General features: G+C 42.8%; 1 protein-coding gene across 1 annotated transcript; it reads left to right on the top strand.

Annotated features, from left to right (window-relative positions):
- Positions 1 to 3: 3 nt before the first annotated feature.
- On the top strand, positions 4 to 25,867 carry bhmt (betaine-homocysteine methyltransferase). The gene is made up of 8 exons (XM_068029463.1): positions 4 to 126; positions 1,147 to 1,279; positions 3,982 to 4,100; positions 9,430 to 9,621; positions 14,400 to 14,547; positions 22,193 to 22,375; positions 24,183 to 24,411; positions 25,619 to 25,867. The coding sequence occupies exons 1-8, from the start codon at positions 85 to 87 to the stop codon at positions 25,809 to 25,811; spliced, it is 1,239 nt and encodes a 412-aa protein (XP_067885564.1). The 5' UTR covers positions 4 to 84; the 3' UTR covers positions 25,812 to 25,867.
- Positions 25,868 to 26,179: the final 312 nt, after the last annotated feature.

The raw sequence follows: 26,179 nt of genomic DNA, 5'->3' as shown, positions 1-26,179 counted from the left end.
GATGAAGCCAGCAGTGTGAAAGTGCTGGAAGGAAACTGTCAACCGAGTCAATTAAAGAATAAAGGCGTGGGAAGTGCTGTCGAAATGCCGCCAGTGGGGAATGAAGAAAAGAACGCTGCAAAAAGAGTAACTCTTTTCCCTTCATTTCCAACCCTTTTTAAGATTTTTTTTTTGTTGTTGTTGCAAAATGTTTGTCACCAAGTAATGATGAACTTGTTATATTCTTTTTGCAGGAAGAAGCGCCGCTGGCTTAACGCAGGTTTCTCCATCGATGAGTGCCAGTCCTGTCATGTTTAGGGTTTTTTCCCTCCTCTTCCACTGCCCCACTTGGCCTTGCCCACGACGTCGTGGTTTCTTTGCCAGGTCCCCCTGTGGCCGCCATCCTAACCCGGGCGCGGCACGAGGTGTGGGCTGGGCTGGACAGAGGTTCGCTCCACCGCCACTGCTGCACCCCTTTGCCCTCACCGTCGTCCTTATCTTCGGCATAAACCAGTGCCCGGCAATCGGAGCACAATGGGTGCGACCCAAATGTGCCTCCTCCTTCACCCCCAACCCTCAGCACACAGGGAGAGGGAGTGCATGCTCTCTGCAAACGGGCACTCTGCAACAAAACAAATCTTCCTCCTGCTGTTTTAATTAAATTAAACTTTCAAACAGCCTGGCCATTTGGTTCAGTTATATATCAGTTTTCCCTGTGTTCTATACTCACTGTGATGGTTCTTAAAACAGAAAACCAGTCTGCTCCCAACACCATTGCCCAGTCCCAGTCCTCCAACAAGTCTACTAACTTTCCAAATTGAATGTGGGCTTCTGCCTATAATATCGACATCTATTTCCTTTTATACAGGGATAATCAAGGATTATATTTTTCAAAGTGTACATTATTCCACCTTAGAAAGTGGAAAGGTTGCCCATGCAATTGAGTAACACATCTCTTCTGGACAGTACTCGATGTGATCTGCCTGAGGACTTGTATTGAGATTTTCTGGCTGTTATGCATTTTTAAGTGACATAAGCTTATGTATAAAGTATTGTTTTTATTCTTTACTGTAGTGAGCCTCTATTGTAACACTAACATTTTCAATGATCTACATTACTGTTTACTGTCTTGAATTTTTATGGTTAAGATGTGAAATTCTATTGCAGGGACTTCTGGAGCGTTTGTCTGCTGGAGAGGTCATAATTGGAGATGGAGGATTTGTTTTTACTCTTGAGAAGAGAGGATATGTCAAAGCTGGTCCTTGGACTCCAGAAGCAACAGTAGAGCATCCAGAGGCTGGTAAGGCCATAATCAGCCAATAACTTAGTCAGATTGCTAAAATGCACTCTACTCTTGCATGAAATCTTTTCCCACATATCTTGATTCCTTACTGCTACATGGCAGTCCTAATAGCTTCAACATGAAATCTAATAAATTCAGAGTAAGTCATTGCACTCAGTAAAAATATTATCTTCATTTAAAATAGGACTATTTTAAATGAAGCTACTGACTTCCTCCTAACCCCACATATTTCATGATTTTTGACTCCACAATCAAATTTGCCTGGGTGGGTTATTGATTGGAGATACATTCTTTTTTAATTGGCTGCGTTTGCTGACAACGCAACCACTAGGTGGTGCAGTACTTGCACATGTGCAAATGCGACGTTCAGGCAGGTGCCAGGATTAAAGATTTATCACAGAAAATGCTTGTGGCTAGATCATTTTAACAAACTAACCTTATATTAAGTTGGGTAGAAGCCCAGTTATATGCTATTATGTAGTTCTGAGATACTAACTGTAATCCTCAGATCCATTTAATATTCCAGTAATCCTATTAAATACAAAAGGAATTTTATGATTGAATTGGCACCCCAATCGATGGAAAAGAAAATTGGGCAAAGTATAAAATGTGCTGCCAATTCGTAATTGTGATTCCTTTGTATAACTGACCAGGACTAATTTCACCCAAACACAGCAACTAGCTCCCTCCCCACTGCCCGCTTTCCCCGGCCCCCCCCCCACTCAGCCGCTCACCCCAGACCTCGTTGCTACCCCTCACTCCCCTGCCTGATTGTTCCCCGCTCTCCGGCCACTCGTTCCCACGTTTGATCAGTCTCCATGCGCCGCCCAAAGAAGCAAGGGGTAACGTGGCGACGTAGGAGTGAGTGGCTAAGTGGAGGGAAATGGCGCGGCCTAGAGCTAGCGGCTGGAGGGGGGCAGGGAAGTGGGGAGCGAACGCCCGGAGAGCGGAGTGGTGCGAAGCAAGGAACAGTCAGCCAGGGGAGTGGGGGGGAACAGTGAGATCTGGAGCAAGCGGCTGAGGGGAGGAAGATTTGAGGCCTGGAACGAGTTGCTGAGAGGGGAGAGCTCCGGCCTCAAAGTCTCACATTCAGCTGCTCTCTCCAGTAGAGAGGGGCACTGGATACCCAGTGATGGCTTAATCGCGCATGTGGGAAGATAGACCAGGCACGGGTACGCGACACAGTGACGCAGTGGTTAGTGCCGCAGCCTCACAGCTCCAGCGACCTGGGTTTGGTTCTCTGTACTGCCTGTGCGGAGTTTGCAAGTTCTGCATGGGTTTCCGCCGGGTGCTCTGGTTTCCTCCCACAGCCAAAGACTTGCAGGTTGATAGGTAAATTGGCCATTGTAAATTGCACCTAGTGTAGGTAGTAGGAGAATTGAGGGAAGGTGGAGATGTGGTAGGGAATATGGGATTAATGTAGGATTAGTATAAATGGGTGGTTGATGGTCGGCACAGACTCGGTGGGCCGAAGGGCCTGTTTCAGTGCTGTATCTCTCTGACATCATCCCGCGCATGCGCCACGTAGTCCCGGCAAGATGTAGCTGCGCATGTGCGCAGCTTGGTGGAATCTGACGTTAGCAGACCGCTGCAGTGTCAGGAGTCACTTTGTTTTTAATTTTGCGATTGGGATAACTACAGAATATTGGCTGCATTTGTCAATGGTACTCTGGGCAATTTCAGAAAGCTAGCCATCTGCATCTTCAAAGTAAATGACTTATCCAGTTGGATAAAGTTTGATGTGGACTTGTTAAATAAAAAACATTTCTTGACAAAACAAAATTAGCTTTGCCTCTATTGTGCCACTGAAGCAGGTGTTAGCCCTGACTCTCTCCACTCATGGAGGTGGTCTCCTACCTAGTGTAAAATTGCACATTTTACATTGTTGCACAGCTAAAACACTCATCACTTACAAACTGTGTAGTGTTACTAGTCTATTAAATAGTATATACGATCAGATTTACCTACACAAAATTGAAATTAATGGCTAATTTTAGAATTAGTAGCCTAGAACTCTATGATACTAAACATAAGAATTGCTGAAAATAGAGACATGTTGTCGAAGCTTTTCGTCTTGCACTCATCAGGACAACACGCAAGAATAACTAACTTGCCAACCAATCCGCACTCTCTTCTCATGCAGTAAAAGTTTTGTTTTTCCTTACATTGGTTATTCTAGCATATTGTCCTGATGAGTGCAAGACGAAAAGCTTCAACAACGTGTCTCTATTTTCAGCAATTCTCAAGTTCTGTACTGCCAAACGACTATACTAAACACAATTGCTTGAAGCAAAGAATGATAACATGGCCAAAATAATCAGCAGCATAAAGTTTTTAATCAGTTATTTCAAACTCTTTAGTCTGAAATTTGTAATTCCGTCAAATGAAATTCAGAAGATAAATTTTGAAGCATCGATGTAACACAGCACAAAACTGTAAATTGCAGAATAAGATTCTAGCGGGGTCTGCTAGTCCACTCAGTAAGATAACCAACTACCTAATTAATCCTGGTAAGGACTACTTTGCACCCTTCAGTACTAGATGTCACGTGTTTGTAGGGTACCTAAATACTAGCAATACCAGAATGGCATTTGTGCTGTTCATAAACTGAACTCTTAGACAATATCCAGTCAGTTAGCAGGTGTCCTCAATATAGTCTAAGATTAAGTATTTTAAAATTATGTTTTTGTTCCTTTCAGTGAGACAGGTGCACCGTGAGTTCCTCCGAGCAGGCTCTACAGTCATGCAAACTTTCACTTTTTATGCAAGTGATGATAAGCTGCAGAACAGGGGAAATTATGTGGAGCACAAAATTTCAGTAAGTCTTGACATTTTACTATGATTCCATATCTTACTTACAAGTTTCTGTCCATTTCGCAGACAGAGAGTTCTTAACTACTAAATAGCTTAACTGCAAATAGTTTCAGACAATCCTGGTAAAACACAACTTTTTACAGCAAAAACTTGCATTTATATGCCACCTTCAACATCGAAAAATGTCTCTGCTTCAGAGGCAAAATCAAAAAAAAAAGTATGAGTCAAGGAAAGGTCGGTAGGGGTGACCAAAATCTTGGTAAAGTGATGGAATTTAAGGAGGACCAATGGAAGAGAGCACCGCATGGAGGATAGGTGGCTGAAGATGGAGTAAGGGGGCAAGGATGCACAAAAGGCCAGAATCAGAGGGATGGAGATGTGGGATTGTCGGGCTGGAGGCGGTTAAGAGATTGGGAGGGGCAGGAGTCTTTATAGATGAAGAAGAGAATTTTAACTTTAAGATGTTTGGGCACCAGGAGCCATTATAGGTCATCAAGGAAGTGGGTGATGGGTACACAAGACTTGGTGCAGGATGGAAAACAAGCAGCAGAATTTTGATAAAAGCAAAATACTGCGGATGCTGGAAATCTGAAACAAAAACAAGAAATGCTGGAATCACTCAGCAGGTCTGGCAGCATCTGTGGAAAGAGAAGCAGAGTTAACGTTTCGGGTCAGTGACCCTTCTTCGGAACTGACAAATATTAGAAAAGTCACAGATTATAAGCAAGTGAGGTGGGGGTGGGGCAAGAGATAACAAAGGAGAAGGTGCCGATTGGACCAGGCCACATAGCTGACCAAAAGGTCACGGAGCAAAGGCAAACAATATGTTAATGGTGTGTTGAAAGACAAAGCATTAGTACAGATTCAGTGTAAATACACTGAATATTGAACAGCAGCAAGTGCAAACCTGAAGAAAAACCTGAAAAAAACAGTGGGTAAGCAAACTGAACAAACTAAGATGAAATGAAATAAATGCAAAAAAAGATTGTAAAAAAGAATGTAAGAAAAAAACAACTAAAAATGAAAGTAAAATGGGGGGCTGTCATGCTCTGAAATTATTGAACTCAATGTTCAGTCCGGCAGGCTGTAGTGTGCCTAATCGGTAGATGAGATGCTGTTCCTCGAGCTTGCGTTGATGTTCACTGGAACACTGCAGCAATCCCAGGACAGAGATGTGAGCATGAGAGCAGGGGGAGTGTTGAAATGGCAAGCAACAGGAAGCTCAGGGTCCTGCTTGCGGACTGAGCGGAGATGTTCCGCAAAGCGGTCACCCAGTCTGCGCTTGGTCTCCCCAATGTAGAGGAGACCACACTGAGCAGCGAATACAGTATACTACATTGAAAGAAGTACAAGTAAATCACTGCTTCACCTGAAAGGAGTGTTTGGGGCCTGGGATAGTGAGGAGAGAGGAGGTAAATGGGCAGGTATTACACCTCCTGCGATTGCAGGGGAAGGTGCCCTGGGACGGGGACGAGGTGGTGGGGGTAATGGAGGAGTGGACCAGGGTGTTGCGGAGGGAACGATCCCTTCGGAATGCTGACAGGGGAAGGGAGGGGAAGATGCGACTGGTATATTGAATTTTGAATTGCCTGAAGTTTACAGAAGTAGTCAGAAATCTACTTCTAGGCCATAACAAAAGGTTATTGGGTAGAAGGAGGTTGGCAAGTATTAACTTTATCTCCTTCATTGACATTAACAAGCAAACTAAAGCAATATTGACAATAGGGACTTGAAACATACACTTAGGCAAATGTACCTATCGGAACATAGTTAGCTACTATGTCTGAACCACAGCCTAGATGATTTTAAAGTTAGCTTGACCCTAGTAACCCTATATCAGCCAGGAAATCTGTATGTGGCAATATTGTGTCTTTTGTACAAGGCAAAGTGTGTGATTGTAAAATCTACATTATTGGCATGGAGCTTCGTCAACAGGGAACATGGAACTGCATTTCCTTGGCTATCCTCATTGCCGTATTTCTGCAGAACAGCATAAACAGTAAGACCCTGGATATGCTGAGTTCACCAATAGAAACAGCAAAAAATTACAGCATAGAAGGAGGCCATTCAGTCTGAGTCTGTCTGCCGAAAAATCTAGCCGCCCAATCTAATCCCATCTTCCAACACCTAGTCCATAGCCTTGCAGGTTACAGCACTTCAAGTGCATGTCCAGGTACCTTTTTAAATGAGTTGAGGTTTTCTGCCTCCACCACCATTCCTGGCAGTGAATTCCAGACACCCACCACCCTCTGGGTGAAAGTTTTTCCTTATGTCCCCTGTAATCCTTCTACCAATCACCTTAAATCTGTGCTTCGTGGTAACTGACCTCTCCGCCAGGGGAAACGTGTCCTTCCTGTCTACTCTATCTAGGCCTCTCAGAATTTTGTACACCTCAATTCCGTCACCCCTCAGCCTCCTCTGTTCTGAGGAAAACAACCCTAGCCGATCCGATCTTTCCTCATAGCTGCAACTTTCAAGCCCTGGTAACATTCTTGTAAATCTCCTCTGTACTCTCTCCAGAACTATTATGTCCTTCCTGTACTGTGACCAGAACTGTACACAAGACTCCAGCTGTGGCCTAACTAGCGTTTTATACAGTTCCAGCATTACATCCCTGCTTTTGTATTCTATACCTCGGCCAATAAACGAAAGCATTCCATATGCCTTCTTCACCGCTTTGTCTACCTGACCTGCCACCTTTAGGGACCTGTGGATATACACTCCAAGGTCTCTCACGTCTTCTACCTTTCTCAATATCCTCCCATTTATTGTGTATTCCCTCGCTTTGTTTGCCCTCCCCAAATGTAATACCTCTCACTTCTCTGGATTGAATTCCATTTGCCACTTTTCCACCCACTCAACCAAACCATTGATATCATTCTGGAGTTGTCAGCTATCCTCTTCACTATCAACTACATGGCCAATTTTTGGGTCATCAGCAAATTTCCCAATCATGCCTCCCACATTTAAGTCCAAATCATTAATATATACCACAAACAACAAGGGTCCAACACTGAGTCCTGTGGAACGCCACTGGAAATCACTTTCCATTCACAAAATCATCTGTCGACTACCCTTTGTTTCCTGTCACTGAGCCAATTTTGGATCCAACCTGCCACATTCCCCTGTATCCCATGGCTTTCATTTTACTGACCAGTCTGCTATGTGGAACCTTTTCAAATGCCTTACTAAGATCCATGTAGACCACATCCACTGCACTACCCTCATTAATCTTCCTTGTTACTGCCTCAAAAGTAAAACATGACCTACAAATCTTTGCTGACTATCCCTGATTAATCCATGCCTTTCTAATTGAATTGATTCTAATAATTTACCCATCACCTGAGGTCAGACTGACCGGCCTATAATTATTTGGCCTATCCCTCGCACCCTTTTTAAACATCCGCAGACCTCCAATCCTCTGACACCTCACCCGTATCCAGTGAGGATTTGAAGATGATCCTCAGTGCATCCACTATTTCCTCCCTGGCTTCCTTTAACAACCTGGGATTCAATCTATCCGGCACTGGCAATTTATCCACTTTCAAGGATGTCCAACCCCCTCGTACTTCCACTCTCATAATGCTAATCGTGTCTAATATTTCACACTCTTCCTCTTACTATAATGTCTGCATCATCTGTCTACTTTTTGAAGGCAGAGACAAAAATCTTATTAAGAACCCTGCCCGCATCAGCATCCAAGCATAAGTTCCCTTGTACATCTCTGATAGGTCCTACCCTTTCCTTAGTTATCCTCTTGTTCTTAATGTACTGCTGAAACATCTTTGGGTTTCCCTTGATTTTTACCTGCCAATAATTTTTCATTTTGTCATGAAAACCTCCACCTGCCAAGAATGAGGCATATTAATTTTGTTATATGAACAATGATTTTAAACTGCTGGAGTGAAGAAAGGACTTTAAAAAAAAAAAAAATCATCAGACACTTGGCTAGAAAAACATTTGCATACTAACAGAAGGTGCTTGGAGCGACATAGGATATTCCCTGGTCCACTTAACCCAAAATGGACTGTGATCACCAGACATTGAAGGTGGGGAAGCTCACATTCCAGGATGAATGCTAAGATAGCAGAATCCACAAACAGAAGTGGTCAAACCAGCTGGTCACATGACTGACCTGCTTGGCAACCTGTGTTTTTTTTTTAAATTGTGCCACAGAGAAAGGCAGTTTAAACTGAAACTGAAGCTGAAGCAAGGAAGCCTCTCTCGCTCTCGCGCTGTCTCTCTCTCTCTATACGTCAACCTTGAGAGAAAAGACTCCCGACCTCAACAAGTTGAAGCATGCACTGGGCCCCAATGAATTGCAAGTCTGACCGGCAACCAAGACTTCACAGCAAACTGAAAGGACAATAAAATTGAAACCCATCTATTGCTTCAAACTTTTCCCCTTTTATTCTTCTCTACTTTTTTCTATTTCTATCTGTTTATCGCGTATGCATGCTACTGTGGTTGCGTCGAGTATTGGTAGTCGTTAACCGGGTTAGAGTTTAAGATTAATAAACTTCCACCTTTCTTGTTTAAAATCTACGAAAACCTGTCTGAATTGATTTCTTTGCCTTACCATTGGAAGGCAGTGAACAAGGATTCACTAAAAAGGAGCTAAAACATGGTGTTTTTAAAAATTAAACCCTGTTACAGTTAAACCAGGCAAAGGCTGAGAGGGAACCCCTAGACCCATCTCTCCTGCTCGTAACAATATCCTCTCTTTGCTTTTCCGATTTCCTTTTTTACTTCACCGCACTTTCTAGGCTTTCTAAAGTATTAAGTTTTTTGTGATCGTCATAAGCTTTCTTTTTCTGCTTTAACTTGCCCTGTAAGCTTCTAGATAACCAGAGGGCTCTACATTTGGCCATACTACCCTTTATTTTTTTTGGGGACGTGCCTACACATGCCCACAGTGGCCAGAGCATTTGGGCTGCATGGGTCTGGCAGGTACTTGTTGCAGCCCTATGCAGATTATTATTACTTCTCATTGATCCTGTACACTCTGGTAGTCTTGATGCTGGAGGGGATCAGCAGGTATTGAAGCAGCGATGCTGCCAAGATCATGGTCTGCAGATTTTCTGGCTTCATATTTTCCATCCATCAATTTCAATGAAGAGGATCTGTTGACTTCTGTGCCTAAATTCCTGACTTTCATTCAGTCTGTGAAACTTCATAAATTCTACCCTTGACTGACTTGAAACAATGTTGGCATCTTAACTTTTATATGTTGAGGAGACCATTAAAGTTGCTTTCAGTTAATTAGTTGTGACATTTGTTATTTCATTGTAGCTGGCCTCTAAAAGAGCTTAACATGTTTTTTCCTCTTTCAGGGTCAGAAAGTGAATGAAGCTGCTTGTGATATTGCTAGGGAGGTAGCTAATGAAGGAGATGCCCTAGTTGCTGGAGGAGTCAGCCAAACCCCTTCTTACCTCAGCTGCAAAAGTGAGACTGATGTGAAGGCAATCTTCAGGAAACAATTGGATGTCTTTATCAGGAAGAATGTAGACTTCATGCTTGCTGAGGTATATGATATTTGCAATTAACTGGATTCCTGAATGTTTATAGGCATATTTAAGACAGTAAAATACTGTTAAATTTTTCTGCATTTCTAAAAATCTGGATTGCAACCAGACAATACAGCACAGAAAAACTATACAGGACGCATTGGATGACTTGCTTATGGCATATTTAATAGTTTTCACAGTAATTGTTTTGCAAGAAATTGCCGAACATATCGTAATAATTTGATTTGCATTAGTTCATGTGAGTCATGCCAGGTGAATAACTGCAGGTTACTCTGCTTTGTACTTATTTTTTCCTCACTACTTTGATATTCCCTAAGCAAACCAAGTTGTAGTGCATTTCAATAATACCTAACAATCTTGTTTCCTTTTCTGGTAAGTGCGCATCAATTTCTTCAGTTATTCTTGACTCCAGCCAAATTCCAGATTTTTTTTTTAGTTAATCCTCAGAGGTAGTTCTGGTTTTAAAACCCAGTGGATAATGTTTTCCTCTTTTGAATTGAAAATGTGAAGTGCCATTTCTGCTGTTTATTTGCAGTCCACTAACAATTGTGGAATTATGTGGTTTTGAAGTGTGATTCTTGAATGCAGTTTCATTTAGTTTAATAAATAAAAACAGCCAGTCACCATACACCTTAACACTACTTAGACCAGCAGTTAACAAGCTACTTAACCAGTATATAAATATTAAAGTTTCAGCTGTGAAGTGCACAGTATTTGTGCAAAATGGCTTAACGAAGATTGAGAAAAGCACAATTTAGTGCCCAAGCCCTGCAGGTACTGGTAACCTCTGGAATGAAGCATACCATTCAGATTTTTGGTGGGGGAACGATAATCCCAAATATGCTAAGGAGTAAACAAGTATGGCAATTTCCCACTGACGAAGAATTCCATATCAACTACTCAAGGACCTAGCAGGAGGTCCAGAAGAATTTGTACAACTTAAAGAAGAGTACAAAGGTAAGGTGCAAATAATGGTGTAAAGTAGCACAGCATAGGCCGTAGATGGACATAAAGGAAAGTAATTGTTAAAAAATATGCTCCCAAATTGCTGTACTGATGCGGAGCAATGTCGCATCGATGCATTAAGTGGAGCAGTAGGGTTTTTTTTTGCCGAATTGTATGTCGTATGATGGCAAAGAAAATATATATTTTTTAAAATTCATTGCCCAAATTACCATCTCATGGTCTCCTGTTTAAAGGCAAACCCCTACATTATAGGAGGGCATAGCATGGACCAATATGATCAGAAACCATTCACTGCACACAAGCAAGGTAATAGCTGATTTATGCGGGAAGGTGAGTCTGAAGAGTTTTGCAGATTGGAAGGGTATGTACTAGATTAATATGCTCATGATTTACATGTTGCATCTGTGGACATTGAGGGGCTTATAATGCCTTTTTTGTTTGGCCTTAAGAGGACAGATCCTGTAATGGGAATGAAGGTGATCTGCAGCAATGAAGATTTCATTGCTCATGGCACTACCAGTTTGTCATGTATTGCACTATATATATGAGTAATCCTCATTATGGAGGACACTGTCTCATTTGGATATAGGCATGACCAGCATCTCTAGTCCTGCTGTGCAATTAGGATTGCCCTGATTGTGCATGACCATACAGTGGTTCATGTAATGACCACACCATACACAAATGGGCAGTTGTGCTTGTGTACTGAATGTCCCACCTTCTGCCTTCAGTGCAAGGAGAACCCACTTGTTCAATAGGCACAATTGAAGAGCATTACTTAACCTGAGTGCCAGCTATCCCATTTGAACAAGGCACAGTATACAGTGGGAGAAGTGACATTAAGGAGGAAGTGCAGGATGAGATATTCAGCAATGGTGTCCGTCAATGTGCCAGCTGATACAAAAAAGACACCTAGCATGCTGAATGTTAAAGGCATCTTTAAACAAGATGCTGAATAATCACTTGCTTGTATACATGGCACTAGAAGATGGGATGATGCTCAACCAGTAATTATCTGCAACGCCATTTCTCAGTGAGCATCTGACAAGATCAGTGGTGTTTGAAGTGGAAGCAATTGTGTAAGCAATAGGCATAGTAGCAGCACATGGGCACATTACTGTTGGTGAGGTGTTGGGGGTTCAAAGTCTGAAATGTGATCATGGCTGGCTTCAGTTCACTTGGAGTACTGTTACAGGCAGCCATGAAGGAGAACTCAGAGGACCTGGAGTACCAATTGGGCCCAGGGCGCAATGCAGACAGGTTATTTTCCTAATGGGGAAACTGAGGCAGAACGGGATCTTCCCCTGTTTACTCTGACATAAATTCCTATGGGTGGAGGATGAATCCTCATGTCTAGGGAAGTTCTTGGACTATTCCAGGAATTCTGTCCATTACACCCTCACTAGGCCTTAATAGAACTTTTAAGGATCTGACAGCTAATGAGGCAGTCGAGGTCCCAAAATTTGTCCTGGAGGGAATTTGTTACCTTATTTAAAAAGTTACAACTCCCACAGGACCTTTTTAATAACACTTTTCTGACCTTTTTCACTTGGGTCCAGGGAGGTCAGAGTTCCCTACTGAGCAACCAGTTACACCATAGGAGCAAGTTAGTTCTTGCTGTTGTCCCTCAGATACAGGTCATCCACCCAAACCATGCAAATGGCTCCATCCTACAATTTAGGACCAGGCTTTGGTGTCCCAACATTTGTGGACTTAAGGTCCATTCTGCCTCATTTCTGGCAATGGAGTGGCCCACTTTGAAATTCTGGCTCCAGTGTTTATATGCTAACAAAGATCAGTTTGCATCATGAGATGCCTTCCAGGAATGGAAATTCATGGGGTAGTAAAGGAACAACCAGTTGGCACAGAATTAACACTGATTTGTCATCATACGAAAGACTGTAGGTGCTACCACCATAAGGAATGAACTATCAATGATTATACTGCAAAGGAGCCACTTGGCACTGATGCATGTAGTGGGCCCTCTATATTCACTGCAGCTCAGTGATTGACAATGTGCTCATCTACTGGTGGTAATTACTGCCTCATTCAGGGAAGCACTTAGAGGTTGGGTTCATTCACAAAGGACAAACATGGTAATACATATTTAAACCCTATACTACTAGCACTGCACGATTTAATAAAATTAATTCAATTTTACTACCTTGCAATTTGCTGTGTTTTCATTGGCAGGAAAAAGAAATGTTAGATCTCAATGTGTCAAAAATGTGAATGACTCCTGTAGGTGATTGGAGGGTCCCTGTGGCATAAGTGGTGAGAGAATTATGGCCTTTATTGCACAAATGGTGGTTGTTGGCCGGTTTGACTATCTTTGACACACCTTCCCAGTCAATTTGAGCTGCTTGTATCATTCCCAAAAGGCTGTATTGCAGTGGAGTTGCTGCATAATGTAGGACCTCTCATTCCATCAGCCCCATAGCTGCCTTCTCACCTTCTACCTTCTGCTTATGCTGAACAGTTACCAAAGCAGCAACTCATGTTCTTGCCATAAAATTCATCTATTGGGCACAACTTCTATTGCTGCAATGATGCTTTGAAATCTCCTTTTGTTAAAATCTCTAATTGTTCAATGTTAAGTTAATTAATCATTACACAATTTGACTGCATATCCATGGAATGCTGAATTTTTTTATTGCAATTTGAACTCACTCGCTTTTGCTTATTCTTAGTGCAAAAATTCCAAGTAAGTCCACAATCTATGCTCAGTGAACAAAAACGTATCTTTATGTACTAAAATGGTCTTGGAGAACAGGCTGCAGGTCAGATGATCTCTTTCCATTAAGATAGGTACAGGAAATTGGCTTACAGTACTATCATACGCTTGCAATCTCTCTGAGGCACAAATAACAATGACTGTATCTCAGACTGCAAATACAAAGCAAGTTTATTCAACAGAATAAAATGGAAGCAAAACAGTCACAGTAGATTGCACCAGATTCTCAGAAGTAAGTTTTCATTTGGGCCAGGCTTTATGTGGGACAGGATGCTCTGCTGGCCCAACTTAATCATCTGACAAAGTAATAATACACTAAAAATAAGTACTTTCCCTCTGCATCACAGTCTTTCCTTTCCTTGTATAAACTGAAGATTAAAAAGAAAGTCTAAAGTAGTTTTCAAAGGTATGAGGATTAGTTGATAATGGATGTTGTCTGCAATACTTGTGAATTAACATAAACAGATTATACAAATCCTTGTTAAATTGCTTTCACATAACAAGCTACAGAGATGACAGCATATCCTAAGGAAATTCTGGGAATCCATTTTAGAAAAGCAATCGTAATTTAGATAACAATTCAAAAATATATGGAAATTCTTGAGATCCTCCTGATCTATCACAAAGGACTTGATGAGCGAATGTCAGCCCTTTGCTCCAATGATTTCTTTCAACCAAGCTTTTGGCCTCCTCCCAAATCGCCCACTGTGTCTTCTGCTGTCTGAAGCGCCTTGGGTCATTCTTCTGCCTGAAAGGCACAACATAAATAGTCGCATTTTTTTCTCCTACACAATTTTCACCTACATTTCAGTATTTGAAGGGGAGACATCTTTAAAGCTGTATTAAGCACAGATGAATAATTAATGCTTTCTATTAATGTTACATACTTTTTACTTGTATCTAATTTTTGCTAAAATTAGCAAAGAGGAAAATACGGGCCCATGGTTTTTGTTGGAAAAACTTTGAGGAAAATTAATAGCTTGTCATTTTTTTATCTTGCAGGAAGTGGATTCAAGGTGAGCAGGCTCATGATATTGGTCTTTGTATTTAAATGCTGGTGCTCTCTCTCTTGCAGTACTTTGAACATGTGGAGGAAGCAGAATGGGCAGTTCACGTTTTGAAGGAATCTGGCAAACCAGTTGGTGCTACTATGTGCATTGGCCTAGAGGGTGATCTGGCTGGAGTATCGGCTGGAGACTGTGCAGTTCGACTTGTAAAGGCTGGTAAGACAATTTCTAAAACTTTGTTTTGTCTTCCTGAGGAAAAAAAAATCAAAATATTTTCCTTGCTTTTTTTTTGGTCTGGGGAATTGTGTATTGAAGTGAAGAATTTCACTGCTCTTTATCCTTTCTAGTTTTGGGATCCAGCATCAACAGTAAACACTGCAGGGTGTGAATTAGATGCACAATACAGCTTCCTCCACAGTGCTATTAACCCAACCTCTAAATATTGCTCCATTCCAGGAAAAAGCTTCTTAAAACTGTGTTGAATTCGATACATGCTGCATTTTTAAACCATTGAACAGCCTTTTTTTTCCTGCAAATTCTTGATTGTAGACAAATTTGAGTACTTGGACAAAAAGTTACGCTCTATTTATTTTGCCAATCTAAAAACTTAGGCTTTATGGATCTATGTCCGGGGCAACTTTTTAGTCTTCAGAAATCAGTTTCAGTCACATTCATTTAAGTCTTCAGATTAATAGTAAAATAGGCTCAGCCTTTTAGAATCATACTGCACAGAAGGAGGCCATTCGGCCCATCGTGCCTGTGCCTGCTCTTTGAAAGAGGTATCCAATTAGTCCCACTCCCCCTGCTCTTTCCCTGTAGCCTTGCAAATTTTTCCTTTTCAAGAATATATCCAATTGGGCCAGAGGTGGCTCATTAAATAGATTGTCAAGTTACCGAATTTACAAAAGTTCATAGTGCATGACTTTTGAAGTGAGATATGGATATTCCTGAGATTATCTTGCACATGATCAAGAAGAATCCCATTTTAGGATCTGTCCTTCACAGATGTTTTGCTAAATACATCACTGAACTGAATAATGCTAAGACTGTCAAAACATTTTTCATAATGATTTGGTTTTTATTTCTCATTGTGATGCCTTAAGTTCCAACCATCCTGCTTGGAGAGAAAATGTGTAACATGCTTTGTGGGGCATGGTACTTGATACAAGGGGCATGAAGGATATTTGGGTTAGAACACCGTTTGTTCTCGCAACCTAAAATGGCTAGTCAAATCTCTTGTGTTTAGTTTGTCATGCTTCCCCTGTAACGTTAAAGCCCCTTCTATTAATTGATTGCTATCCCTGAGCAATATCCTGAAGGCTTTTCTAACTGAACAGCAACTATGTGAACTAAAGTGTGTATTTGGAAAGCATAACCCCAACATTGCTCAGCCATTCCAAGGGACTCCTGTTGTAACAATGGCTGGAGTCTGGCAGAATGGCAGGAAACTTCACCATGACCCAACTACACTGGGCCTCCCTGAACTCGATGCCCTTCTATTCCTTCACCCAACCACTTAACCTGATTGGGGACCATTCTTTCAGGTTGGCGGTGGCCTCACGCATCCCAAAACCTTACTGCAGCTGTTTGGCCAGCTAGTGCTTCTCGTTGGATTTAACAGGAGACTGAGCTGGCCTTTGCAGATGAGTCCCTAGAATTAAAATCTCCAGGGTCTCCTGCTGCGAAGGGCTGGGTAATTTGATGCCTGCCTAAAAATGGGACCTTATGTTTTTTTGTCCTTCTCCCCACATGCTTCTACTTTTTGAATTCCCAGCTAAGATTATAAACCAATTCTGGTAAATCTAATGGATGAATCATTGGGTTTGACTGTATTAGACAATCAGGACACTGGTAGAAACTGATTGATTTCTCTTAATTAACCGATTGTTCTGCCTGACAGAAATCACAATTGGCTGTTATGCTTATGCAGTGCCTTGTCCCCAGCACACCTGATATTTCAATGAACTGTAAGGTTCAGCTGCTGCTGATGTAAGTTGCTGAGTTCCACAGTTCACTGCAACACTGGAGGGATTGCTCAGTTGGAGAGCCATGCTGTCAACCATGAGCTTTAGTTCTGTTTCACAGTTGACTATTTGCATACTTCTCTAACTCATTCCAAGTCCGGACCATTTGTGAAGACTCGAAGCAATTTGGAGGGCGAAGGGCAGGAATTCTGCTAAATGGTATGTCGGTCTAAAGGAATTGATGAAGAATATTCAGTCCAAATAGATTATGCATAGAGTGGACATTCTGCTCGCCTGTTTTTTGGCTTAAGTGGTTTCTGCTATACTGTGTCAAGTGCAACACATTTGGCAAAGAATTATCTTGGAATGTCAGATTAAGGAACTGCCATTTTTTTTCAGCCCAATATATTGTATCAAAAGAAAAATGTCAGTGAAGAGAACTAGTAGCCTGTAAACACCCCATCTATTTCCTGCTAAATGATGAGAGCAGGAGTAGGCCATTCGACCTTTCAACCCCGCTCAAAGAGATCCTGGCTGATCTTCTACCTCAACTCCACCTTCACACCCTATCCCCATATCCCTCAATTCCTGTAGTATTCAAACATCTATCAATTTCTGTCTTGAATATACTCAATAATTGCAGATCCACAGTCCTCTGGGGTAGACAGTTCCAAAGCTTCACAACCCTTTTGAGTGAAGAAACTTCTCCTTATCTCAGTCCTAAATGGCTGACTGCTTATTTTCAGTCTGTGACCCCTAGTTCCAGACTCCCTAGCCAGGGGAAACGACTTCCCAGCATCTAACCTATCAAGCCCTTTAAAAATTGTATGCACTTCAATGAGATCATTTCTCATTCTTCTAAACTCTAGGGAATATAGGCCTAGTCTACTCAGTCTTTCCTCATAGAACAATCCTCTCATCCTCATCAGTCTATTGAACCTTTGTTGCACTCCCTCTAAGGCAAGTATATCCTTCCTTCAGTAAGGAGACCAAAACTGTACACCGCACTCTAGGTGTGGTCTCAGTGAGGCCCTGTATAATTGCAGTAAGACTGCTTTACTGTTATTCTTCAATCCCTTTGTAATAAAGGGCCAACATACCATTTGCTGTCCTAACTGCTTGCTGTACCTGTATATTAACTTCTTGTAATTCGTACACAAAGACACTCATGCCCCTCTGAAAACCAACATTTTCTAATCTTTTTTTTAAAAAAAAAAATCTGTTTTTTATTCATTCCAAAGCAGATAACTTCGCATTTCCCCATATTGTATTTCACCTGCCACATTTTTGCCTCTCACTTAATAGATCTACATCATTTTGTAGCCCTTTGCACCCTCCTCACAGCTTACTTTTCCATCTAGCTTTGAATCGTCAGCAAACTTGGATACATTACTCTCCGTCGCTTCATCTAAATCATGAATATAGATTGTAGATAGCTGAAGCCCAAGCACTAATACTTTTGATTCTCCACTACTTACAGCCTGCCAACCCAAAAATTCCGACTGTTTTCTGTCCATTAGCCAGTCATGCTAACATATTACCCTTAATGAGCCATAATTTAGTGTAATAACCTCTTGTGTGGCACTTTATCAAATATGTTTTGAAAATCCAAACCTGCTACATCCATTGATTTCCCCTTTATATACCCTGCCAGAAACAGCCTCAAAACTAACAAATTTGTCAAACACCATTTCCTTTCCCTAAAATCTGTGACTCTGCCCTATGATGTTGTGAATTACGGACCACCCGGCATCGACCTAGGCACCGGAAACGACAATGGCAAACCCAGCCCTGTCGACCCTGCAAAGTCCTCCTTACTAACATCTGCAGGCTTGTGCCAAAGTTGGGAGAACTGTCCCACAGACGAGCCAAGCAACAGCCTGACAGTCATACTCACGAAATCATACCTTACATTGTCCCAGATACTGCCATCACTATCCCCAGGTATGTCCTGTCCCACTGGCAGGACAGACCCACCAGAGGTGGTGGCACAGTGGTATACAGTAGGGAGGGAGTTGCCTTGGGAGTCCTCAACATCGACTCCGGACCCCATCAAGTCTCAGCGCATCAGGTCAAACATGGGAAAGGAAACCTCCTGCTAATTACCTCCTACTGCCCTCCTTCAGCTGATGAGTCAGTACTCCATGTTGAGCAAGCCTTGGAGGAAGCACTGAGGGTGGCAAGGGTGCAGAATATACTCAGGGTGGGGGACGTCAATGTCCATCACCAAGAGTGGCTCGGTAGCACCACTACTGGCTGAGTCCTAAAGGCCCTAGCTGCTAGACTGGGTCTGTGGCAGGTGGTGAGGAAACCAACAAGAGGGAAAAACATTCTTGACCTCATCCTCACCAATCTGCCTGCCACAGATGCATCTGTCCATGACTGTATTGGTAGGAGTGACCACTGCACAGTCCTTGTGGAGACGAAGTCCCGCCTTCACATTGAGGATACCATCTATCGTGTTGTGTGGCACTATCACCGTGTTAAATGGGATAGATTTCAAACAGATCTAGCAATGCAAAACTGGGCATCCATGAGGCGCTGTGGGCCATCACAGCAGCAGAATTGTACTCAACCACAATCTGTGACCTCATGGCCCGGCATGTCCCCCACTCTACCATCAGCATCAAGCCAGGAGACCAACCCTGGTTCAATGAAGAATGCTGGAGGGCATACCAGGAGCAGCACCAGACATATCTCAAAATGAGGTGTCAACTTGGTGAAGCTACAACACAGGACTATCTGCGTGTCAAACTGCATAAACAGCATGTGATAGACAGAGCTAAGCGATCCCATAACCAACGGATCAGATCTAAGATCTGTAGTCCTGCCACATCCAGCTGTGAATGGTGGTGGACAATTAAACAACTAACTGGAGGAGGTGGCTCCACAAATATCCCCATTCTCAATGATGGGGGAGCCCAGCACATCAGTGCAAAAAATAAGGCTGAAGCATTTGCAACAATCTTCTGTCAGAAGTGCCGAGTTGATGATCCATCTCGGCCTCCTCCTGAAGTCCCCAGTATCCTAGATGCCAGACTTCTGCCAATTTGATTCACTCTGTGATATCAAGAAACGACTGAAGGCACTGGATACTGCAAAGGCTAAGGGCCCTGACAGCATCCCAGCAATAGTACTGAAGACCTGTGCTCCAGAACTTGCTGCACCCCTAGCCAAGCTGTTCCAGTACAGCTACAACACTGGCATCTACCCGGCAATGTGGAAAATTGCCCAGGTATATCCTGTGCACAAAAAGCAGGACAGGTCCAACCTGGCCAATTACCGCCCCATCATTCTACTCTCAAATCATCAGTAAAGTGATGGAAGGTGCCATCAAGCAGCACTTGCTTAGCAATAACCTGCTCAGTTTGGGTTCCGTCCGGGCCACTCAGCTCCTGACCTCTTTACAGCCTTGGTTCAAACATGGACAAAAGAGCTGAACTCAAGAGGTGAGGTGAGAGTGACTGCCCTTGACATCAAGGCAGCATTTGACAGAGTATGGCCTCAAGGAGCCCTAGCAAAACTGAAGTCAATAGGAATCGGGGAAAACTCTCCGCTGGTTGGAATCATACCTAGAGCAAAGGAAGATGGTTGTGGTTGTTGGAGGTCAATTGTCTGAGCTTCAGGACATCACGGCAGGAGTTCCTCAGGGTAGTGTCCTAGGCCCAAACATCTTCAGCTGTTTCATCAATGACCTTCCTTCAATCATAAGGTCAGAAGTGGGGATGTTCGCTGATTGCACAATATTCAGCACCATTCGCAACTCCTCAGATACTGAAGCGGTCCGTGTAGAAATTCAGCAAGACCTGGACAATATCCAGGCTTGGACTGATAAGTGGCAAGTAACATTCGCGCCACACAAGTGCCAGGCAATGACCATCTCCAACAAGAGAGAATCTAACCATCTCTCCTTGTCATTCAATGGCATTACCATCGCTGAATCCCCCACTATCAACATCCTAGGGGCTACTGTTGACCAGAAACTGGAGTAGCCATATAAATACCATGGCTACAAGAGCAGGTCAGAGGCTAGGAATCCTGCGGACTCCCCAAAGCCGGTCCACCATCTTCAAGGCACAAGTCAGGAGTGTGATGGAATACTCTCCACTTGCCTGGATGGGTGCAGCTCCAACAACACAAGAAGCCCGACATCATCCAGGACAAAGCAGCCTGCTAGATTGGCACCCCATCCACCACCTTTAACATTCACTCCCTCCACCGACGCACAGTGGTAGCAGTGTGTACCATCTACAAGATGCACTGCAGCAACGCACCAAGGCTCCTTAGACAGCACCTTCCAAACCCGCAACCTCTACCAACTAGAAGAACAAGGGCAGCAAATGCATGGGAACATCACCACCTGCAAGTTCCCCTCCAAGTCACCCACCATCCTGACTTGGAACTGTATTGCCGTTCCTTCACTGTCGCTGGGTCAAAATCCTGGAACTCCCTTCCTAACAGCACTGTGAGTGTACATACCTCACATGGACCGCAGCAGTTCAAGAAGGCAGGTCACCATCACTTTCTCAAGGGCAATTAGGGATGGGCAATAAATGGTGGCCTAGCCAGCGACGCCCACATCCCTTGAATGAATTTTTAAAAAACTATTTGTTTACTGGTACTGATATCTTTAAGCTCCTCATTCTCACTAGACCCTTTGGTTCTGGCCTTTTTTTGTCTTCTACCATGAAGGCACATACAATATATTTGTTTAATGTCTGCCATTTCCTTATTCCCTATTTATAACTTCTCTTGCCTCCGTCTGTAAGGGATTCGCATTTACCTTTGCTGATCCGTCCCTGTTTACATACTTATAGAAACTTTACAGTCTGTTTTTATGTCTCTTGCTGGTTTATTCACATTCTGTTTTCTCTCTCTCAATTTCTTGGTCATCCTTTTGCTGAACTTTAAAACCCTCCCAATCCTCAGGCTTACTATTTTTGGCAACATTATAAGGGAAAATGGCGCACTGACACGGAACACAAAAGTCCGAGTGTATCAAGCCTGTGTCCTCAGTAACTTGCTCTATGGCAGCGAGGCCTGGACAACGTATGTCAGCCAAGAGCGACGTCTCAATTCATTCCATCTTCGCTGCCTCCGGAGAATACTTGGCATCAGGTGGCAGGACCGTATCTCCAACACAGAAGTCCTCGAGGCGGCTGACATCCCCAGCTTATACACTACTGAGTCAGCGGCGCTTGAGATGACTTGGCCATGTGAGCCACATGGAAGATGGCAGGATCCCCAAGGACGCATTGTACAGCAAGCTCGTCACCGGTATGCAGGCTGTCCTGCAAACGCGACATGAAATCCTGTGACATTGATCACAAGTCGTGGGAGTCAGTTGCCAGCGTTCGCCAGAGCTGGCGGGCAGCCATAAAGGCGGGGCTAAAGTGTGGCGAGTTGAAGAGACTTAGCAGTTGGCAGGAAAAAAGACAGGCGCAAGGGGAGAGCCAACTGTGTAACTGCTCCGACACAAATTTTTCTGTAGCACCTGTGGAAGAGCCTGTCACTCTAGAATTGGCCTTTATAGCCACTCCAGGCGCTGCTCCACACACCACTGACCACCTCCAGGCGCGTATCCATTGTCTCGAGATAAGGAGGCCAAAGAGAATATAAGGCTGTTCCTTTAATACTGTGTTGAACTTCCTTTCTTAGCCACAATTGGACCACTTTCCCCATGGGGTTTTTATTCCTTAAGTGAATGTATATTTGTTGCAAGTTATGAATTATTTAACAGTTTGGCATTTCTTATCTACTGTCCCAATCTCCCTTAACCAACCTGCCCCTCATACCTACATAGTTTGCTTTGTTCAGATTTAAGACCCAGTTTTTGGACTTAACTAAGTCATTCTCAAACTCACTATAAAAATGATTTTTCAATCCTTGTTTTATAGGTGCTGACCTTGTTGGAGTGAACTGCCATTTTGACCCAACCACTAGCCTCAAAACTATGAAGCTTATGAAGGAAGGTTTAGAAGCGGCAAACCTAAAAGCGCACTTAATGGTGCAGCCTGTTGCTTTCCACTCACCTGATTGCAACAAGCAGGGATTCATTGACCTACCAGAATTTCCATTTGGTAAAAATTTAAATTTCTGGGTTTTAATGCCTTCTGATAAAATTCAATCGTCTTTAGGCTGAGTTTTTTTGTTTGGATTATTGGAATTTTCGAATCTCTTTTTTTTTCTATTTGTATGTAGTTGCTGGTGGGCCTTGAGTCAAACCTAGGCCCTTCCTGCTTGTTACTCTGCATCTCTGACTTCAGTTGCACATGTACAGTTAAAATTGGACATAAAGCTGGAGAAAAATGAAGCAGGAAAATGTAAAAGATCTGTGCTAGCAAATGTAGAAATTCTGTGTCATTTGGAAAGCACCAACAAAATCATATTCTCACCCTGCTGCTCTTTACAAGGTGATGTTCAATAACTAACAGGAACTTTTTTGGGTGCATAAACTTTGGGCACATTAGTTTTAGTTAAGTCTCAACCTTTTTTTTTAACAGTGCTGCAGCCTGCATCTTGGGTAGTGCAGTGAGGATTTACAATTTAAACCAAAAGTGTATCCTTTGATTTGCTTTTTGACTGGGATCCTCCAAGTAGTGGTATAGATCGAGCTGATCTGTTTGAGTGTCTTCTCCCTGGTCCTAATATTCTGAATCTACAATTGATCTTCTAGTTCTAATCTTAGTGGTACTGGAGCTGTCCAAGGGGAAAGTCTCCCTAGCTGATGCCATAGGGCTCGCTGGTTTGTGAGAACAGAGCCAAGCCCAAACATATGCAGTGCCAGCCCATTTAGTCTGGAGAACATTCTAAGGATCTTTCATTGCTCACCTCCAATGACATGGATCATTTGGTAGTCAGCACCAGATTACAGAAAATTTCAGATCAGTGCAACAGATGGGAACTGGAATTCGAATCGGTTATTTTTGGAGAGGAAGGAGCTAGAAGTGTTTGCAGATAGGAGTGGTGGAGTGAATGAGCCAGTGTAAGATTGTATACTGCTTACATGTGACCATTTTTGGTCCTTTTACATGAACGTTAATTTAAATTATTGCCGTTGACCAAGTATTCGATTTGGCGGCGCGGGGGGGGGGTGTGGAGGGGTGTGGCAGCAAGTGTGAAGAAATTGATTGGCGGACTTTGCAAATTTTGTCATACAGCCTGTTAACTAAACAAAAGTGTACAAATCAAGCACCTAAAATTCTCTGGAACATTATTGGTCATTTAAGCTAGGATTGCACCCTCCTGTGCTGACCCCATGGAGTTTGCAGGATTAATGAAAGGACATTAAATTTGCATGGATCAGGTGGTTGCAAATAACACGACGGGTTCAACTCGGGTGCTCACCGCTGCAATTGTGGTGTGATGAGGGGATATGAAGTGAGGAAGAGAGCTATCTTGACCTGGATCCCACCAATGGGGAGCACACTTTCACCCACCTAAAGGACTGTACATCTCAACCTGGTGTATTGGCCTCCAGAAATAAACCAGCAGACGGAGCCTCTGACTCTGCCACACAGCAACTGATGCCTCGGAAAGGATGGGTGGAGGTTCCACCCCTTACAAAGCAAATCAGAAATTGAATGGAGCTGGCGGAACTGGTCATGGTGGGAGATTGATGAAACCACCCCATCCCCCCTGCTTTTTGTCCCTTGCTAAGGAATTCCAGCCACTTGGTAGATTGCAGAATGGTGCAAAATTAAACTGCGGTTGTGAATCTAAGGCAGATTTATGTGACTTGTATATTCAGGACAGAAACAGCCAGAGAAGATTTAAAAATTTGAATGATAATAAACATCGCATTTGTTTTTATTTTGAAAGCAACATAAAATGTTCTTATTGTAGTTGGAGCATGTGATTTACCACCCGAATCTGTTCTTTTGAAAGCTCTGGAGCCACGAATTCTCACCAGATGGGACATGCATAAATATGCAAGAAATGCATATAACCTGGGAATCCGATACATTGGTGGCTGTTGTGGATTTGAGCCATATCACATTAGGGCTGTAGCAGAAGAGCTAGCAGCTGAGAGGGGCTTCCTTCCAGCTGCTTCAGAGAAGCATGATGCCTGGGGAGGTGGTCTTGCCATGCACACAAAGCCTTGGGTGCGAGCAAGGTATGAATAGTTAGAACTTTCCTGCGTACCTGTCAAACATCTAACAATCTCTTGGGAGTAATTTTGACTTTGGACAATTGTATAAAACAGGTGATGTCAGCAGCCTTTTACACATCTCTCCCGATTTATTTTTTCTTCATTATTTCATTCTGCTTTACACTATCACCCAAAGTCAAAAGTACCCCCACTGAGTATGATGTTGTTGAAGAACTCGGAGCTAGTCTTTTCAACTTCTCCCACTCTGGTACAAATTCTAAGCCAAAATCAGATGACTTTGTGATAAAGTTTACTACAACAACAGGACTGAAAATAAATATCCAATTCACAACTATAATTCAGTCAACATATTTCAACACTTCAACTTTTTAAACAAATGTTCGTACACTTTTATAGTAATATATGGCACAAGTCTTAATTACGCCTGCTCTAAACTGAGCTACTTCTGTATGGAATTTAAAACCCAGAAGCTCATTAGGCCAATTCTGTCTGTCTAGTATCCGGTCTTCAACTGGCATTACCTACTCATTTTTTTTTTGTATCATTTTTATATACTTTTTGATAAACTTAATGTAATTCCCTTTTAAATAGCTTCTGGGTCCTGAAATTCCTTGGTTAGCACCTGCTGTAGTTTGCGTAAAGGTGAGGACCAAATGAGCACTTCGTGTCACTCATGCACATCTCTGCTGCCCACCTATCTTTAAACTCCAGCACAGTGGAGGGGGGGAATATTCCCCAGATTCTATTCTGGCTGCCTGTGTCCTACTGATGGGCCTTTGCACCTACTTGGCTTAACAGCTGCCACTGCAGTGCCAGGTTGCAACTAAAGATCAGGGTTGGGAACCCCATCTTAGTTAACGCAGGTTCCACCTTTTGCAATGCAGTGAGGAAACTCCTGGAAACAGCAGAGCTGCAATTATCTTGGGGGTGGGAAAGGGAAATTGGTTGGTCTCCCTCCAGAGTTAGTGGCAAATCACGGAACACATGGAAAATTTAAGTGCCTTTGTTTCAATAGCTACTTCTGAAAGCATTCTATCAAGCCTGTATGGAGGGGGCAGAAAACAAAATCCCCGTTTGTTGAATGATCTGGAACCAATACTTCTTTGCTAACAATTCACCGACCACTGAGACAGTCATCAACAACAAGATTCACAGAAATTGTGCCCAGTTCCTCACAAAATAAAGCAATTTTCTTTGCCCTGTTTTCCAGAGCTCAACGGGCGTATTGGGAGAATCTGGTGCCTGCATCTGGCCGACCATATTCAGCCTCCCTCTCAAAGCCAGACAGCTGGGGCATGACCAAAGGACACCAATTCTTAATGCAACAAGAAGAAATGACATCGGAAAACCAATTGAAAGAGATGATTGAGAAGCAGAAGAATGTTGCTGGAATGGTGTCATAATGTACCAAGCAAAAATTACTATACTGAGTGAATAAAGTTTGAATCCGGTGAACAAATGGTTTTGTATTTCCTTTCAAAGAGCTTATATAAATTGTTAAAATATGGGAGTAAATTTCATTGCGGCTTTTCCCACTTCACCACTGGAATTTAAGAGAAACCCCCACCTACACACACAAACCAGGATTTATGCCTAAGTTATGGAAGAGCAGTCGCTCCACCTGCCCCCTATCTGGTCTTGGATTACCATATAATAAATTACTGGAAAATTTAATGGTTTTCCTGTCTATTGATTGCTGGGACTTCACCATTTTAACATAGCCCTTGGTTATGCTCAGCTTTCCTACAATCGAGACCATCCAATCAGCTGC

The sequence above is a fragment of the Heterodontus francisci genome, chromosome 4 (genome assembly GCF_036365525.1).
Source record: "Heterodontus francisci isolate sHetFra1 chromosome 4, sHetFra1.hap1, whole genome shotgun sequence".
NCBI classification, from domain to species: domain Eukaryota; kingdom Metazoa; phylum Chordata; class Chondrichthyes; order Heterodontiformes; family Heterodontidae; genus Heterodontus; species Heterodontus francisci.
The sequence above is the reverse complement of the archived record's forward strand: the minus strand, read 5'-3'. Positions and strand labels throughout refer to the sequence as shown.

What these genes read in the sequence shown, in the direction of transcription:
- bhmt (XM_068029463.1), top strand. Translation starts at nt 85, where the DNA reads ATGCCGCCAGTGGGGAATGAAGAAAAGAACGCTGCAAAAAGA. An exon ending in AAAAGAACGCTGCAAAAAGA is followed by an intron (nt 127 to 1,146) that starts GTAACTCTTTTC and finishes ATTCTATTGCAG; the next exon opens with GGACTTCTGGAGCGTTTGTC. An exon ending in AGTTCGACTTGTAAAGGCTG is followed by an intron (nt 14,548 to 22,192) that starts GTAAGACAATTT and finishes CTTGTTTTATAG; the next exon opens with GTGCTGACCTTGTTGGAGTG.